The sequence below is a fragment of the Cenococcum geophilum genome, assembly GCF_001692895.1.
Source record: "Cenococcum geophilum 1.58 unplaced genomic scaffold K441scaffold_42, whole genome shotgun sequence".
NCBI classification, from domain to species: Eukaryota; Fungi; Ascomycota; class Dothideomycetes; order Gloniales; family Gloniaceae; genus Cenococcum; species Cenococcum geophilum.
Genome location: NW_027137600.1, coordinates 207,223 through 224,765, shown reverse-complemented (window position 1 = coordinate 224,765; position 17,543 = coordinate 207,223). Strand labels below are relative to the sequence as shown.

Here is a 17,543-nt window from a genome sequence, read left to right as displayed (position 1 = left end):
CTTCCGGATATTGGTGGCGAATTTACTCTAGAAGGTGCGCTAATATTAAGCGTTAAAGGTATATCTTTAATTAGGTGTAGGCCTAAGTAATATCTCGTAAATAGACTACCATTTTATTCTTTATTAAGGAGGGAGCTAATATAATAATAACTTGTTAACTAGCTCGTTAAATTATAGGGGATTATATAAAAATTATCTCCTTACTATTATTATTATAACCTTAGATAATAAGCCTTAATTTCTTAAATAGGGCATTAGTAGCTTTACCTTTAATCTCGTTAATTATTTTTAACTTAAAGATACGAACTTTATTAAACTTAGTAGGGTTATACTTCTTAAATTTAAAGACTCCTCTTATGATAAGACCGTTAATCTTTTACTTATTAGATACTTAGAAAGGAGCTCTTAGAGTTATAATATAACCTTTTTTTAGAGCTATTTTGCAAGCTTAAAGTTAGCCTTCTCTTTAGCTATTATAAAGGCTATTAATAACTTAACTCTGCTCTTAATGGCGGCAATAAATTATTCTTTAAAATTAATAAGATATTAGCGATTTTATAATCCCTTTAGGCAACCTCTACTACGTTATAGTTGTAGTATATCTACTATAATTATATTAGGATTATAGTTGCCTTCTAAAGCACATTAATTATAGTTCTCCTTTAAGGCATTTTCTAGAGCATCCTGTAAAGGCTTAGAATTGTTATCTTTATAGTAAGGCTTAATAATAGTTAAACGGAATTAAGTGGGTCCGTAAGGTATCTAAATAGTATAAGTTTAACTATTAATTATAATAAGTTAGTATAGGCCTAACTATCCTCCCTTTTTACGCTATACGCGTACTTTAGACTAGAGTAGTAGATTAAGCGCAGTTAAGGTATTTAGGCCATTTCTTATTCCTAGTGCGTTATTAACCTAGCGTATAGCATAGAGATGTTGCACCTCCTTTATTACCTTATAAATAGCCTTAGCTTATTATATAATAGAGGGAGATAGTAAAGAATTATTAGTTATTTAAGGGTAGGCGCTAAAGACTAGTAATATAGGTACGAGTCTATCTAGGCCAGCGGAATTATTAATAGCTTTAACAGCTATTTANAAGGTAAGTTCTTNNCTAGCGTCCTTTAGTTCTAAAGANATAATCTTATATNCGCGGCGTAATNGCGCGTAATATNNNTNTACTNTTNTAATACTATTATATGCCTTAATAGGGACTTCCTTAACCTTAATTACTATTGCCTTTATTTATTATCGGAACTCTATAGATAAAAAGTTCTTTCCTATATTATAGACGATTTAATTAGGGAGTCCTAAATAGATATTAATCTAGTATAACTAAAGGGTATTCTATATATTTTTAGTTAATATATCTTTTAAGAAACGCGCGGCTTAAAAGGAGGTTAAGAAGTTAATAACTTAGAGTACTAGCTTACCGCTAAGATATATAACATTAATAATAATATAGAAGTTAAAGTTATAGTTATCTTTAAGGGTAAACTTAAATCGGCTAAGGACTTCTAGTTTATTTAGTAGTAATAGTAGTATTTTATAAGATGCTTAATTGCCTTAACCTTAACTTTATAGCCTACTTACTAAAGAACCCTAAGTAATTAATAAATAGATAGGTGGCTAAAATAATGGTGTAGTTAGCGTAATTCTAACTTAGTTAAGTGGCTTTAAGTAATACTCTTTTCTAGTTAATAAAGGAGTAATTAGGGGTAATCCTACTTGCGTATAATAGGTACCTAATTATCTCCCTAAATAAGTATATTCTTAAGGTTATTAAGCCTAATACCTAATTTATTTATATCTTTAATATAAAATAGAAATGGAGTATTTATAGAAATAATATGGAAAGTAATATATTTTAAGGGGGTTTAGACCCTAATTATACCGAGAGAGATTATAGTACCTTTACTAAAGCAAATTGTATATTAGCCTACTGTTAATTAGTTAATCTAAATAGAGCTATTAAGCTACTAAAGAGCTTAAACTTAAGGTTCTCCTACTATAGATACTCCTGCGGCTCCTATATCTGGTATAATACTATAGAACATATACGCTAAGTATCTATTATTAAAGGAAAACGCGGAACTCTTCTTTAGCTTATTAAAGATATCTAATTTATAATAGAATGGAGTATAGATTAATTATTAAGAATAGCGACGGTTTATATGCTATTTACCTTACTATACTTAGTAAAGTATTAGTTAGGGGAGTAGTCCTTAATTTCTATATCTATAAGGAGCTGTTTAACCTTATTAACCTTACCCTTAAGATCTTTTACGCCTTTATATTAAACTAGGAAGCTTTAAAAGTAGGCTATAGTAACCTTATAATTTCTAATATTTCTTATACTCTAACGGAACTTATTATATACCTCTTTTCGCTTATTAAGGGAGTGTCTAGTTAACTAGNAATTTAGCTTCTTATAAANNTANNACTTNTTTTAGNAATTACTTTAAAATAAACCTCTATAAGGACCTCTATAATTACCTTATAGTTAACGTTAATTATACCCTCTTCTATATTCCCTACCATGGCCACTATATATTTAATTAGTCTAGTTATAATTATATTAGTTGGGAATACTTAGTTAGGTAGGGTCTTTAGTATAGAACTGTTAAGATTTTTATATTTATATTATAGTACCTATAGCAGAGCGTAGCTTAGTATATACTCCTTTAAACGTATCTATAGATTTATATAGCGCCAAGTTATACTTAGGAACGCTATAGCATACTAAGATAACCTAGTCCCTTAGGCTGTTTTTATTTTAGTAAGTTTTGGTAAGGCTATATTAGATTTTCTAAAGTTTATTAAAGAGTAGTTAAAGGCACTCTAAATAAGTTTTTATTAGGTTAAAAGTAATAACTCTCTAGAATATAGTTTCCCGCTATTTGGATATATAAAGTTAGCAATTCTTATTAGTCTTAAAGTAAGCTCTAGTAAGCTAAAGCATTATATTAAAGCTATAGTTTTTACCTATAATATAGTTATAATAGAATATTGCTGCCCGTCCCTTTAATATAATAGAGAAAGCGTAGTGGTACTAGTAGCATTAAATTCTAACCTTATTATAATAGTTATAGAAGACCTATAGTTTTACTCTGAGTATATTATATAGTTCTCCTCTAAACTTCTTTTCTTCGTCTAAATATACCTTTATTAGATTCGTGACCTCTTATAGTAAAGGCTTACCGGTTAGCTAGGATAAAGGGGGTGGAGGTAGTAGAGGGGGTGGCGGAAGAGCACCTTTAAGTAGGAGAGCACCTCCTAGTAGGAGAGTACCTCTAGGTAGAGGATCAGTGTTTTAGGGGTTTTAATATAAATTAAAGTTGCCTTCCAATGAATATGGGTTAGTTTTAGGTTTCCGTAGTTAACGTATAATTTTAGCTTTTGTCTATACTAGTTCTTCTATACTAATAATAACGGCCTAAATATTGCTAGTAATTAGGTTACTATTCTTAATAATATATACCCTATTCTTATAAAGGAAGTCTTGGAAATCCTAAATAATATTAATATTGCTAAGTGCTTAAGTGTCGGCGGTCTATCCTATGAAATCCTCCCTAAAGTATTCCTATAGTTATAAATCGGCGTAGTATTTACTTTGGTAGAATAAGATATAGTATAGGAGAAAGCTATTAACTTATTTTGCGGTATAAGTTATTATATTAATGGTAAATTCGTCCTAATTTTTGTCAATAAATTTCGCGTACGCAGCTACCCCTAGTAGTAAGGAGTCTTCCTAGTCGTTTGAAGTAGGCGTAGCTATATTTTTAGAGGGAGGGGAGTGTTATTGGTTTAGGGATTATCGTTTAGTACGCGTTCGTAATATATATTTATTATTTAGTACGCGTTTATGACGTATATTTGCAATTATAGGGCTTAGGACTAGTTCTAGCCTTAAATNNNNAAGANTTATAAAGTGTATTATTCTACGTAATAGACGTAAGAATCTATAATCTTAAAAAGGCTTAGGACTAGTTCTNGCCTTTANATCCTTAGATTTATAGAAGAGTTCTATTTAAGGTTTAGGACTAGTTTTAACCTTAAAAGACAGCTTCCTCTAGTATAAGTAGTACTGGTATAGTGGCTTATCTCTTCTTAGTGGAATACCTAGCTGTTTTGTGGTATAACAGTAAAGTTAACTACTAATTAGTGTTGGTTATATAAGGTAATATCACGTAGCTACGGTTTGTAGATAGTATAATGATTATTCTTTATATATTCTTTCTGCTTAAGGAAGGGCGAGGAGCTTAAGGCTCCTCGCTACGCTAGTGCCGCGGCGACACGTGACGGCAACTTGCCTATATTCCCAACAATAGTATATATAGAAATTTTTTTAGCGGAAGATATTACTAAAATCTATATTAAAGAAGTATTTATAAGATATAGAGTACTAAGTAAAATTATATTAGATAGAGATCTAAGGTTTATAGTAGTATTTTAGAAGGTATTGTTAGCGGAATAGGGAGTTTAAGTAGTAACTTCTACTGTATATTATCTATAGATAGATAGATAAATAGAAAGATTAAATTAAATACTAGAGTAGTATCTAAGATATTATATTAATTATAAATAGAATAATTAGGTATTACTATTACAGAAGTAGCAGTAAAAAGTTCCTAGCCCCCCCGTTTCGCGCTAGCCTTTAATAGCTTAGTATAGCGTATATTAGGCCTAGTTTAGACTTTACTAAAACTTTTTTTTATATATATTTTTTTTTATCCATTATATTATACTATGTACAATACTGCGTATATAGCCTCTAGGCTATAGCGCTATAGTTTTACATATATAAATCCTTTCTAGGCAACTTAATATATACTAGTAGCTATATCCTAGTAGTTTATAAGCCCCTAAACTAGAAGTTTATAGTTCCTTAATAGAATACTAAGTTACTACAACTACTAGGGAATGAGAAAATAGTAGGAAAAATAAATCCTAACCCCTATCCCTGTCCTTTTACAATTTATTTCTATTCCTTTGCTCTCTATTATTGTTTTACTAAAAGCCTAATAGGCTTCTAGGATTGTATTTATTCTTCTATAGAATCTTCTAAGCTAGTATACACTAGTTTAGCTACTTTAAGAGTTTCGCAGTCTTTACTATTAGTAAAGTGTTTTTCCTTACAATTAACGTATAGGGGGGTGGCATGCTTGCAAGGCTTGCTTATTATTAAATAGGTAGAATAGCAGTAGTCTTTAGATAAATATGCAGCTGTATAGAATCTATAGGCCCTAGTAGAGCATCTGTCTCCTATATAGCTAAATTTTTAGTAGCTAGTGCACTGCGTAGTAGGAGAGACTTTAAGGTATTTTACTACCTTAGTAGCTATACCTGCAATTAATATCTCTTTTTGCTTAAGGATTTCTTGTCTTTTTTCTTTATTCTCTATAGTAAAAACTATAGAGCCAAATCTGGTCTATAGATTGTGTCTTTTTTTACTAAATAAGATCCATCTAGGTAGTCCTTATATCCTTATAGGATTAAAAGACTTAATTTCTTCTTTTAGAAGCTTAGAGCCTCCTTCTCTTAGGAAAGGTAGGGTAGGAACCCTATAGGCTATAATTTAAACCCATAGTTCTAGTTTTTGTTCTCTTTAGAAGGTAAAGCTGTTATACTAAATTTCCTTATTTTTAACTAGGAAATCTGCATTATACTCTTCCGTAGTTATAAGGAGAATATTTTATTTTCCTTTAGTTCTAGCTATAGATGCTAAAACGGGTTTTTCTACTTATAGTTTTGATGTAAATAGTTAATTAACTTTGTTTCTTATAGAGAAGGTATTTAGGGGTTAGTCCTTTTTGTTTATAATTAGGACTAGCTTTCTTTCTTATAGCTGCTTTTTCTTACTTCTAGTAGAAGTAGAAGGGGTAGGAGACTATAGTGACAAGGGTAGAGGGGACGAAGTAGGGAGGTTCTTCTTTAGCCTATCTGCGTAGGTTTCTTTAGTAGGGGCTACCTCCTTACGAAGAGCTCTTACTTCTTCAACTAATCCTTTTAGGATATCTTTTGCCTTTTCTTCTTCTTCTTTTGCAAAGGGGTTTTCTCCTATTAGGATACTTTCTATATAGTCTATTAGACGTCCGATTTGTTTTTCTTTTTCTTTATCCTATATCCCTTTATAGGCCTTAATTAGGTTCTCTAAAGCCTCGCTTAAATATTGTTCTGGAGAACGAGAATAGGAAGGTATACTAGGCGTACTAGCCGTAGTAGTTATTAGTTTTATTGTCTTTTTTACAGGTTTTTAGTTTTCATTTTCGGGAGAAAACTAAGGATGTCCTCTTTTTTCTCCTGTCCTAAATAGGCTAGGAGAAGGAGAAGGGGGAGAAAAAGTAGATATAGACTCTTCGTCACTTATTTCTATAAGAGGCTTTTTTTAACCTATTAGGCCTTAGCATTTTATATCTTATAGGGGGGTTTCCTAGTTTTTACAGTAGATAATAACCTCCTTAGGTCTCTTATCTCCTAGTCCCAGAGGTAAAAAACTAGGCAAAAAGCCTTGCTAGTTTTTGCTATCCTTCTACGCCCTTACTCCTTACTAATCTTACTAAAAGATTTCTGGGGAGGTTAAGCTAAAAGGTAGTAGAAAAACTAGCTAAAAAAGACTAGTATAGTTATTTTCTTTTTCTATTAGAAGTAGAAAAAACTACTAAAAAAAGGACTTGTTAGGCTTTTACTAGCAGAAAAGCCCTAAAGGCAATCCTCTTCTTCTTTAAAGAAAATCTGACTAAAAGAGATATAGAAAAGTACCTACACCCCCTATTTTATTAGGCTTTTACTGTCTATCGAAGAAAAACCTAGGAAAAGTCTATGTTTGATAGTTTTGGTGTTCCTACCCCTACCTCGCTTATAAGCTAGGACCACCCTAAGAAGAATTTTCTCTTCGGACAAAGGGGGTAAAAAGGCAAATTAATCCACCTCTAGCTTAGTAGGCAGTAGGAATTGGGTCTTAAGAGTTGGAAAATCGATTGCTTTTGGTAGTAAGATGGGTATGCGTAAGTTTGGAAGTGCGGCGCTACCTTTTAGTAAGGTTGCATGTGTGGTGAAAGGTTTTACTAAGGCTTAGCGCGTCTCTTAAAGCTTCGCCCTAATATTATTGCTGCTTTGCAGTATAATCGCAGCTATTTAAGAATAGGCTTCAAGGATCTAGTAGATAAGGTAATAAGTTCACCGGGATTAGTATAATTAGTAGCTAACCGTTGGAGTTAACAGCAGGATCTTCCTACCAAAGCCTTCCTAACGAAACCTTCCTCACCACCATGCCAAGCCTTGCGATAGACATCCTCAGCCACGCGAACTTCCTCATTACGTTATCTCTATGCTATCTTATATTTTAATGACTNTAAATCAGGGCTGCAGAGGAGCTTTTTGGCCAAATCGGTGGCTGGGGGGCTTNATTTTGTATATTACTCCAAAATATCTATAAAATTAAGCAAGCCTTCAAGCAAGCCAAGCAAGCCAGCTTCAGGTGCGAAAAGTTTCAAGCCAGCAAGCTGAGGCTTTCCGGCTTGGCTTGCTTGCTTAATAGCAAGTCTGCAGGTGGCCACAAAATATCCGCGTTAGATATTGAACAAGAGATCCATGCGATGCCGTATATCGGAGTCGCCGATGAGGAGTTTGGTCAACGAGTTTCTGCGCTAATCTCCTTGCAAGATCAAGAGCTGAATGAACGTTTCCTAAAACTTCATGGTGATGTGACGCATGTTCTGACCATGAACGACTTGCGACGAGACTTACGAGAATGGCTGGCTGGATACAGACTACCTACGCTGCCGCGGGTTATTAATAGTGAGTTTCCAAAGGCGGCGACAGGTAAAGTACAGAAAAAGGTTCTTGGTCCTTAGTTCTTCCCTCCGGATTACAAGCCGTGTCCGGAGGTGCAATGTTGGGGTGCATCGGCCAACTGAGGAGTGATACCAGCGAAGCTATAATTATAAGACCATAGACAGGAATCACTGCATAGAAGCACCATTCTGAGAAAGGCTCAAGCATATCGCTCCCGACTCTTGAGGAATCGCCATCGTATCCCGAAGTAACCAAATGTACTCTCTTAACCCTTAGAGGAGCCAATAGATCTTACGTGTCAACTCGAAGTCGCGCCCTTCTCTTACTCCCAATTCGTGGCTCCACCCAAACCCATTTACACCAACTCCGCTAAGTTGACCGTAACTCCGTCCCCGCCTCCCTCCTGCCCTTCACAAAGGTCACCGGCGCCGTGTAATGCTTTTTCCCATGAATTGCATATACCACAAACGCAAGGGCAATCATTCCGGCCCACACCACGGGAGCCCAATTCGCCGTCTGCAATGTAACCGGCACTACAGCTGGGAAGCATGAGAATACAAGCACAAACCCTGAATAAAAGAATGCAAAAGCGTTGACTGGGAGCCCGAGTCTGCCAAGGCTCCAGCGAGCGTGCGGCAATGGCTCTCCCTTTATGCGCTTGAGAAGCACACAGCCAATAGACAGCATGTAGGTAGAAAGAAGGCCAAGAAGGTTAAGAGAGACAATGATGTTGAAGCCGAGGGTGGAGCCAAGGTTGATAAGGCAGAGCACTCCTGAAGCTACGGAAGTGAGGTAGACGGAGTTGAACGGGATATTTTGCTTATGGTTCATCTTGAATCAATGTCAATTTAGATTCCACCGAGCCATCTAGGAGAGAGGCTGTGAAATGAGTTAAGCGAAGAATTGAATATCTTACGCGAGAAATCCACCGAGAGAACGGAAATCCTCTGTCTCTTGAAAAAGCCCAAAGCTCACGGGAAGCTGTTGCCAGAGCGGTAATATTTCCAGACAGTATAAGTAAAAACAAAATAATGGATAATGCCATGGCCATGCCAGTAGAGCCGGTGTTTTGGAAAAGATTCAAATATGGTGCAGTAGAATTCAGCGCATCATCGAGATTACCAATTCCGAAAAGCATGACTATGAGCATTAGAATACCCAGTATCACGTTGATAACGTAACTCCACCACATGCAGCGGGGAACAACGAGTGATGCGTCTTCAACTTCTTCTGCTGTTGCACAGTAAGCGAAGGGCAAAGAAATGGCAAGGTGGGGCCTTGATGAAGAAAAGCCTTACAAATGTGAACAACGGAGTCGGAGCCTGCGAACAGAATTAGTCAACGGCTTCGAACTCGGAAGGGTTGGAGCAGGCTATGGGTGAGCACTTACCAAGATTGCAGTACGTAACCGTAGCCTGACTAATTAGACATGAAGTACCAACATTGCTCCAGCCTCCGTTATTGACTACCTTCACGAATACGTCCTCTGCAGAGTTTCTTGGGCAAAGCACCCAAAGCGCAATGAAGGTCACAACGAAACCCGCAATGTGACCAATCAAGGACACGGTTTCAAGCATTGGCAAAACTTTTGCTCCCCAGGTATTCATGAAGATTGTGATAAGTAAGAAAGCGAGCATGATGAGGGTATACTGCCAATTAGGGAAACCGAAGTCCGCCTGAGTTATATCAATCATCGCTTCAATAAGAGTAGTGACGATAAAAGTACTGCTTGACACACTAGCTAGCCAACCTAGAGTAGACATCCACCCTACAAAACTTGAGCTTAAGCCGAGACCGAGCAGAGGGCACATACCAGATGCGTAGCTTAACCATTTCTGGTATTTCGGAGGTGCAAATTCGCTGGCCCAATGATATTGCCCTGAAATGTAACGTTAGCATGTATCTTCGACTACGTAACCCGAGAAATTCGTAGCTAACCTCCAGAAGTTGGGGCCCTATAAACGTTAGCAACCCTTTCAGTGAATGATTTGCTGCTGGAAATGAACTTCTCGAAAATAATATAGCATCCATACCGCATACAAAAGTCATTCCGAGAGAAATTAAGATACTTACATTGACTCCATCTCGGCTAAAGAGGCCACAATTGTAGCGTAGCAGACGACCGTAACGATGAACATCCAAAATAGTCCGGCAAATCCACCGTTAATCAGACCAACGCTCAATGACCTGATTATAAGTCCGTTAATAGTTGCAGCAAAAATGACGTGCGGTTAGAGATGTCCCACGTACACCAAGACGTACTCCCAGGTGGCCATGTAAATTGAGACAAATCCCAAGGTGGACAGAAAGTTGAAGTTTCTCTAGAAGATTATCAACTCGATTGCCTCTTTCAGCTTGCGTGGATATTGTCATACGTTGAACTCTTGCTTTTTTCCTAACCTTCTCATGTCAATGGTATCCTGACGCGTATCACCCCAAGCAGACTCCTCCGCCCCACTAAAGGATGCAGCTCTTTCGTCCCTAGAGGCATCCTGGGCTGCAATGTCGTACGGGTTCTTATATTCGATAGCGTTCATTGCCAATAGTGTACGCAGCTTGCTTGCGAGGCGTCAAACTGGTGCGGAGGTGGAGCAAGACAACGGAAAACAATTCTTAAGCTCGAGGTCGCGGTCGTATTTGGTTTATCTTGAGAGACGGGACATTTCGTCAAGGAAATGTCGCAAGCTGTTGATCTGTTCCACGAGCAACGTAATGTGATCTCTGATAAGCCGTCGGAAATGGCAGCATGCTTTGCGTTAGCAAGCATGCACGACTTCAACCAGATCCCCGTCCTCAATTAGCCGCAGGGATTTGAAAGCTTCTCTCAGAGACTCCATGACGCTGGAAACGGCGAGCAGCGAACGGCGAAGTATGGGTGTAGCGCGTAGGGCCAAGCCGTAGCTGTATCTAACGCCTGCCTGAACGATGCAGAGTAATCCAACTATAGCGAGCTCGAGAGAAGCAAATCTTTGATTGACGCTATGAGACCTAGGTATCCCTGAGCACGATGGGACCCGACGATAAGGTGGTCTGTGCGCGAACACCGGAACAAAAGTACGCGTATGGTTGATCCTATTGATTCTATTGGCTGGCTTTTATCGATAACCGTAGGGCTCATTTCATGTGCTAAGGGATACCCCAGAAGAACTACTTGGCAGCTAGCCTGCCTGAGTTTACCCATTCTAACTAGCGTACGACATTTAACCGAGGGGTCTTGGCAGGAGAGGAACATTGTACGACTCAGGGGAACTCCAAACTCTTCTTTCCTTAACAAATCCTTCTGGTACGATAGCGATATTAATTTAAGCCCAATTCCTTTACAGGGACCCTTACAAGCTAGACCTTACGTAGGCGGCTTTATTAAAGATTATACACAGCCCTATGCAAATTTAGATAATGCAGGGTACTACGTATCCAGTTAATCGACTTAGGAATAGGTAGGGGGTTACAGGTAGTGCGAATAGTAGTATTGGAGGTGCCTTACCCAATATTAGCGGTGATATTTAATAGAGTTTTAGAGGCCTAGGAGCTCTGCCCTTTCATGAGGGCTTTACTAAGGGCTCCTCTAGTGTATTCGGACTTTAATTTAAACTCTACTACTTATACTATAGTTGAAATTAAGACTTAATTGAGGTTTTACATTTATAAGAGTTATATTTTAACTATTTAATTTTCGCGATGCAGATACAAACAACCTAAATTCACGTAATATTCCAACTTAATCAGTGAGGGGTGTCCGTATATCAATTGGAGGGTGTCCCTTTACCGTTACCCTATAATTAATAGCTAAAAGCCTTTTTACTTAAAAGATATTATTCCAAAGCTTCCTATTTTGATGTCTAGCTTTACTTGTAGAGTTGTATATAGTTGTTGGGGGTGGGGGGTGCGTTTTCTGTCGCTGCGCGGTTTTTACCAATATTTTCAGAACGACTGTAGACCAGACGTGGGGGTTGGAAATGGAAAGCCCTCACGCTGGAAAAGTCCGCCGTCCTAAAATCACATTCCCATCCAAACTCCCATTATTGTAAACTCATCGTCGATCCAGGTCAGATTTTGCCGATTACCCTGTTCCTGTTCTAGTTGCCTATTACCTTATGACTCACCACCCTACTACCTATTACCCTATGACTCACACTGTTTCTGTTGCCTGTACCCCCCTTGTACCCCCTTCTTGTTGCTTACATCTTTCTCGTGTATATATAGCTTCTTTTCTTCATAGTTTGAATAGACAGAGTCTTCCTCATCTTCTCTGGATCTGCACCAGATCGACAACACTGCTGCTTATCATCTATCATCGCCCAAGTTAGCTTGTAGGAAGCTAAGGCTGGTCCTCACCTCACATTCAGAATCACCCCATGGATGCGCGCTATCACTTGAAGGCTCTCACTCTAATCCCTTGCGTGCCCTTCTGTTGCAAAGGCAGAAATGCATCAGCTTCAATCTCCACGTCTCTCAACCCGGTGTCGTAAAGCTCAAAGACACCTTCATCGCCTTCGTCCCTATACGCCGTACTTCCCCACCTTCTCCAAATGGCCGATAGCACAAGGTATAGTTCCGCATAGGCCAAGTTGACCCCCAAACACTGCCTACTGCCCGCAGTGAACGAAACTATGTACTTTTCCAAGCTCTTAGCTTCTGGTGTAAGCCAGCGCTCTGGGTAAAATCTTTTGGAGTCAGGGAATAGCGACTCTATATGATGGATCTGCACACTGGTCATTCCGACAGGAGTGTTTGGTGGGATGATCCAGTCTTTCCCAGTAGCAGGATCGGTGTATATCATCTCATTCTCAGGATCTATTCGTGCTAGTCGACAGCTCACACCGTAACTCAACCGGATTCCTTCCTTCATCACCGCATTTAAGTACGGAAGACCCTCCAGCGTTGGAAGAGGCACAACTGCGTTCTTATCCGGCATTGCGGCTTTCAGCTCGTCTTTAAGCTTGCAGAGGATTTCCGGTTTCATGATTAGCCAAAACATGATGACCTCGAGGGTCCAAGCTGTTGTAAGGGTACCGGCCATCATAAGTACCTGAGCATCGTCGGAGAGCCGGGAGACAGATTTCTCTTCTAGCGGCAGTTTGCTGTCCAAGATGGAGTGGAATATAGTAGGGTGAGAAACGTTGCTTTTCTGCCCATCATGGATTGCCGCTATCTGTTTTAGCGTATTCTATTTATAAGAATATTAGTATGGTCCGCAAAGGAGGCATATCGAGCAATCGTACCCTTTTCTGCTCAATGAATGATGCCATGGCCGGGTGAGCGACGTGAGACACCGAGTCGGGGATTGACTGCATAAAGTTGTTGAGCCATGGGGCATGCTTCAGGAAGTTCTCAGCAGTTGATCCAAAGAACGACGCGTCGCGATAGGAGGGATCAAAATCGGGCGCCTCCAGACGGTGATCGCAGCGCGCGAAGGAATAAGTCATAACAACATCTGCCCACAAATAAAATTCAGCAACTTGCATGTATAATTGAGGCAAGACGGCGGCAAATGCTCGTACCATTTGTGAATGCCGCAAAAGCCCAGCTCATCATCATCACATTCCCATTGTCTTTAAATTCGCTGAATCGCTTGAGCAGCATTGCCACCCTCTCTCTGATTAAGCTATCCAATCTACGCACACTTTGCATGCTGAAATACATGCCTAGAGCCCCACGTCTTATCTTATGCTTGTCGTGCTCCCATGTCGCAAAAACTGAATTGTCCAGGCCGAAGCTCTCGGTGAACCAGTTATATTTATTACGCTTTTGACCCGATGCGCTGGTAGCGTACAAGACGCTGTAGAAGTCTGGATCACCGACATGCAGCTCCCATGGAGATATTCGAATGATAGGGCCATATTGCTTATGAAGCTCAATGATCTTGAAAGTATATTGGCCGCCGAGGATCACATCATAATAGAACTCATACCTAGGAGCGCCGAAGTCAGTAAAACCGCCTGGGATGCTTATTGAAACAGAGCACATGCCATAGTGTAAGAGCTGCAAGTTTTGGGCCAGGGATATGAGCGATTGGCGAGAGGTAGAGACGCCAAAGCGCACCATACAGAGTATAAGCTCCTACAGCCAGAACGGCTAACATTAAAATTGGCATCCTGCTACGATCGCGAATTAGATAGCAATTGAACTAGCTAGTCTCCTCCAAGAGCGGTGGATTATGAGATTTGGGCGCAGTAAAGATAAGATGGGAGAATTCAATGATTGAGCACTTGTCAGTCCCACATCATCTCGAAGAGGGGACGAAAGTAAGGAAAAGGTGAATGAGGAGTCCAGGCGTGTGAAAGACAACGAAGGCAAAGGTCGCAACGCAGGTGATAGGAATTTCAAAACTGGCGCATAAACAAAATTTGGGTGCAAAACCTGCAAACCGTCATAACCCTGTCGCCGTCATAACCTACGTTACCTCCATGTCTTTTGCCGCTCCCTGCACAACTACTTTCAGAGACCGTTAGCTATTGAGTCCCGCTCGTGTCGCGGCAAGCCAAGCTTAGACCTAAGCGATGCCTGGCTTCGCGCCGCTATTGGCTGAGTGTCGCGCATCTAAACGTTTATTGACCCGAGTTTACGAGTGATCTATTACTTTCGGGTCCTGGATTTTAAACCTTCGCTAAGCCGGCTTCTGATTGGTTAGAAAAAAAACTTGCGGGCTCTGTATTAAAGCTCTGCAGTCTAAATATATACTAGATTTGTAACTAATATAATCTTTAAGCCCAGCTTAAATAGGGCACCTTGGTTACTATAGTATATCCTTACCTAGTAGTAACTAAGGCGCCTTAGTTAGTGTAGTAGATCCTTACTTAGCGGTAACTAAGGCACCTTAATCTTACTACTACTGATAAACTGAATGATATTAAATGAATGAATAAATCTCTGGAATCTAACTATAAGGAATATAGGCCTTAATATAGGCTTATATCTACGGGGTCCGGGATAACTACTATAGATGCCGAAGTAGTTACTACGGAGACCGAACAAGAAGGGACTCTGCTTATGTAAGTAGGAAACGCGTGTAGACGCATGTGGAGGACTCTTTTAGAACTATTGTTACACCCCCTAGTGCTCTACTAAAATAGAAGCAGATCCTTTCTAAATTAGTGTTAAACTTAATAATATATAAAAGAAACACCTCATAATCCTCTGAGTATATTGTGGGTCCTATTTAATCTCTCCCTAAGCTGTAATTAATTACCTATTACGAGCTCTACATTGTTCCTATCCCCTATTTAAAAGTTATTAATATTAGTTAGATTCGTTAAATAGAGTACCCTCCTAGGTTTTGCTAACCTATATACGATTTCCTACTTAGGTTTAGTGTTTATATCGTATTAAACAAGGCCTAACTGCTTAATAAAGTTCCTAAACTAAGTTATTAATAGTGGCTTTATAAGACCGTCTGCTATTATACTACTTATAGAAATATGCTGTAGGTAGATTACGCTGCTTTAAACCTTATTATAAATGTAGTGCTAGTATAGCTTAAAGTGCTTAGTACGCGCGTAGTAGTTATTGCTTTTAGCAAGGCTAATAGCTAGTTAATTATCGCTATATAAATATATCGATAGTAGGTTCTTTCTAGTATAGCTTAAATTAGTAAGCAATTAACGGAGCTATAAGGCTTCCTTAGCCGTATACGTTATCGCTACGTACTTAACCTCTATAGTAGAGGTTATAAGAATTAACTGCTTACTTAACTTATATAAAACTAAGCCACCTACTAGCTTATAGATATAGCTAGAAGTTAACTTCCTATTAACTATATCTGTAAATGCTGTATTGCTATAGCTATATAGTTATAGGTTAGGTATATTACCTAGTACGCTTCCGCTATACTCCCTATTATAATTAGGCGTAGTATAGTCCGTAGCTAACGCTTCAGTAAAGGCTTTTAGAGGTGGCTGCTACCCTTAGGGTAAGCCAAACTCTATACCTAAGTTAATTATCCCTATATAGTAGGCGAATATCTACATCGCAGCGTCTATATATAGTTTAGTAGGGTTATATAGGGACTAATAGAGCTTCCCTATAGCCTAGGCTATATTAGGCCGAGTCTAATTATATAGATACAGTAAAGAGCCTATTAGCAATTAATACCGTTTTATTAGCTCCGGCGGAGCTTAATCCTTAAGCTTACGTAGCTTAAAGTCTACTATAAATAGGTAAATTAGTGTAAAGGCTAGTGTGTAGTCTTTTATATAGAATATATATAGGATCTTCCTAATATAGGCGTCCTGTACTAGTTAAATTAATTGCGCCTAGCGGTTCCTTATAATTTAAATACCTAGGTAGTATATAATTAGGCCTAAGTCTCTTACTTTATACTTGTTCCTAAGTGCTTCTTTAAGTAGTTTAATTATCTATATATCTCGTCTAATTAAGATAAGATTATTAATATAGACAATAATAATTTAGCCGCTTTGCTAGCTAATAAAGACGTATAGGTTAGCTAGAATTAATATATATTTAAGGGTAATAAGGAAGCTCTTAAGCTTCTTATACTAAAGATATAGGGCCTACTTAAGACCGTAGAGAGCCTTAAGCAGTAGGCCTATAAGAGTAACGCCATCCTTTTAATACTAGCGGTATCCTTCTGGTAGCTTGTCAGACCTTACGCTACCTATGCGGCACGCATAGGCTGGAGAGCTTATAAGGCATTCCAACCGGCAGCCCGTCTAGTCGCGAGACACTGCTGCTACCTTTTTGGTGGTTTGTATGGTTAAGTGGGTTGGGCTTAGGCATAACATAGCTAAATATAGATATTTTTACGGTTAAGTTTCCTATTAGGGAAGGCCGTAATTACGTTTAAGTGCTTGTACTCTAGATTATATATAGTAACTAGGGCTATTAGCAGTTTAAATATACTAGGTTAAACGACGCTTATAAATATATCGCTATAGTTAATTCCTAGGCGCTGCTTATTACGGCGTAATACTAGCTATACTTTTTATCTAAATAGGACATTATTCTTATTAGGTTTATATATAAAGACCCATTTAATAGGTAGAGCCTTAGCTTTAGGTAAAAGTTTAACAATTTTAAATAAGATATTTATTATTTAAGACTCCTATTCCTTATCTACTGCAGCCTTTTATTTCTTCTTAAATATTAAATTTATGGCTGCCTTTTAGTTCTATAGCTCTAGAGGTAATCCCTTAGTTATTTTTATTTACTAAGGCTACGATAGAGCACTTATAAACATATAGGCGAAGGATAGAGTAAGGTAGGTAGCCTTTATAGCCAGCTCTTTCCTTCCAGTTCTATAAAGTACGCTATAGTTAAGCTATAGCTTTAACTATATACAAGTGCTCGCTATAAATTTATCGCCCTCTTTTAAGTACTTAGTTAGAATCTATTCTAGATCCTCCTAATAGATATCCCTTAGGGGAGTTGCTTCCTAATAGAGGTATCCTCCTAGATTAAGTAGCTCTTACTAGTTAAGACCTACCTATTTATCATTAGTAAGGGGAGGTTAATTAAGCTATAGTGCGATATCGTAACCGCCAAAGGCACCCCCCAACTAAGAGTTACCCCCTAACTATAAGGCCTAAGAGACCTTATCTGCCTTCTATAGTGACCAAGCAGCCTTACTTCCTTCCTACAGTGACTAAGAGTTCTTACCTTCTCCCTATAGTAATTAAGAGACCTCTAGTATAGTGTCTTTAGTAGGAAGTTCCTTATGTAGTATCTAGCAGATATTATTATCGCCACCTTCTTCTTTGCTAATTAGTATAGTAAGAAAGGTTCCTAAT

General features: G+C 38.4%; 4 protein-coding genes across 4 annotated transcripts; 2 read left to right on the top strand and 2 right to left on the bottom strand.

Moving 5' to 3' along the window:
• Positions 1-6,997: 6,997 nt before the first annotated feature.
• Positions 6,998-7,464, top strand: K441DRAFT_665216 (uncharacterized protein; the record flags this gene model as incomplete). Its single annotated transcript, XM_067649467.1, has 3 exons — positions 6,998-7,037; positions 7,073-7,170; positions 7,225-7,464. The coding sequence occupies 3 exons, from the start codon at positions 6,998-7,000 to the stop codon at positions 7,288-7,290; spliced, it is 204 nt and encodes a 67-aa protein (XP_067500509.1). The 3' UTR covers positions 7,291-7,464.
• An 83-nt stretch (positions 7,465-7,547) lies between these two features.
• K441DRAFT_730841 (uncharacterized protein) lies at positions 7,548-8,310 on the top strand. The gene has a single exon (XM_067654223.1). The coding sequence runs from the start codon at positions 7,599-7,601 to the stop codon at positions 7,854-7,856; it is 258 nt and encodes an 85-aa protein (XP_067500508.1). The 5' UTR covers positions 7,548-7,598; the 3' UTR covers positions 7,857-8,310.
• Positions 7,881-10,700, bottom strand: K441DRAFT_665214 (amino acid transporter). Its single transcript, XM_067649466.1, has 9 exons — positions 10,173-10,700; positions 10,048-10,118; positions 9,871-9,984; positions 9,736-9,752; positions 9,611-9,676; positions 9,188-9,565; positions 9,096-9,119; positions 8,714-9,030; positions 7,881-8,628 (listed from the first exon to the last, which is right to left on the bottom strand). The coding sequence occupies exons 1-9, from the start codon at positions 10,332-10,334 to the stop codon at positions 8,167-8,169; spliced, it is 1,611 nt and encodes a 536-aa protein (XP_067500507.1). The 5' UTR covers positions 10,335-10,700; the 3' UTR covers positions 7,881-8,166.
• Positions 10,701-12,166: 1,466 nt separating this feature from the next.
• On the bottom strand, positions 12,167-13,879 carry K441DRAFT_689098 (cytochrome P450 monooxygenase; the record flags this gene model as incomplete). The annotated part of the gene is made up of 4 exons (XM_067652265.1): positions 12,167-12,964; positions 13,020-13,231; positions 13,299-13,708; positions 13,767-13,879. 4 exons carry the CDS (start codon positions 13,877-13,879, stop codon positions 12,167-12,169), a joined length of 1,533 nt encoding a protein of 510 aa, XP_067500506.1.
• Positions 13,880-17,543: the final 3,664 nt, after the last annotated feature.

Excerpts from the sequence above, each read along its gene's own strand:
- K441DRAFT_665214 (XM_067649466.1), bottom strand. The coding sequence starts at position 10,334 with ATGAACGCTATCGAATATAAGAACCCGTACGACATTGCAGCCCAGGAT. Across the intron at positions 10,119-10,172 it reads GAAAAAAGCAAGAGTTCAAC|AGAAACTTCAACTTTCTGTC; the intron begins GTATGACAATAT and ends ATAATCTTCTAG. Across the intron at positions 9,566-9,610 it reads ATGGTTAAGCTACGCATCTG|GGTGGATGTCTACTCTAGGT; the intron begins GTATGTGCCCTC and ends CAAGTTTTGTAG.
- K441DRAFT_730841 (XM_067654223.1), top strand. The coding sequence starts at position 7,599 with ATGCCGTATATCGGAGTCGCCGATGAGGAGTTTGGTCAACGAGTTTCT.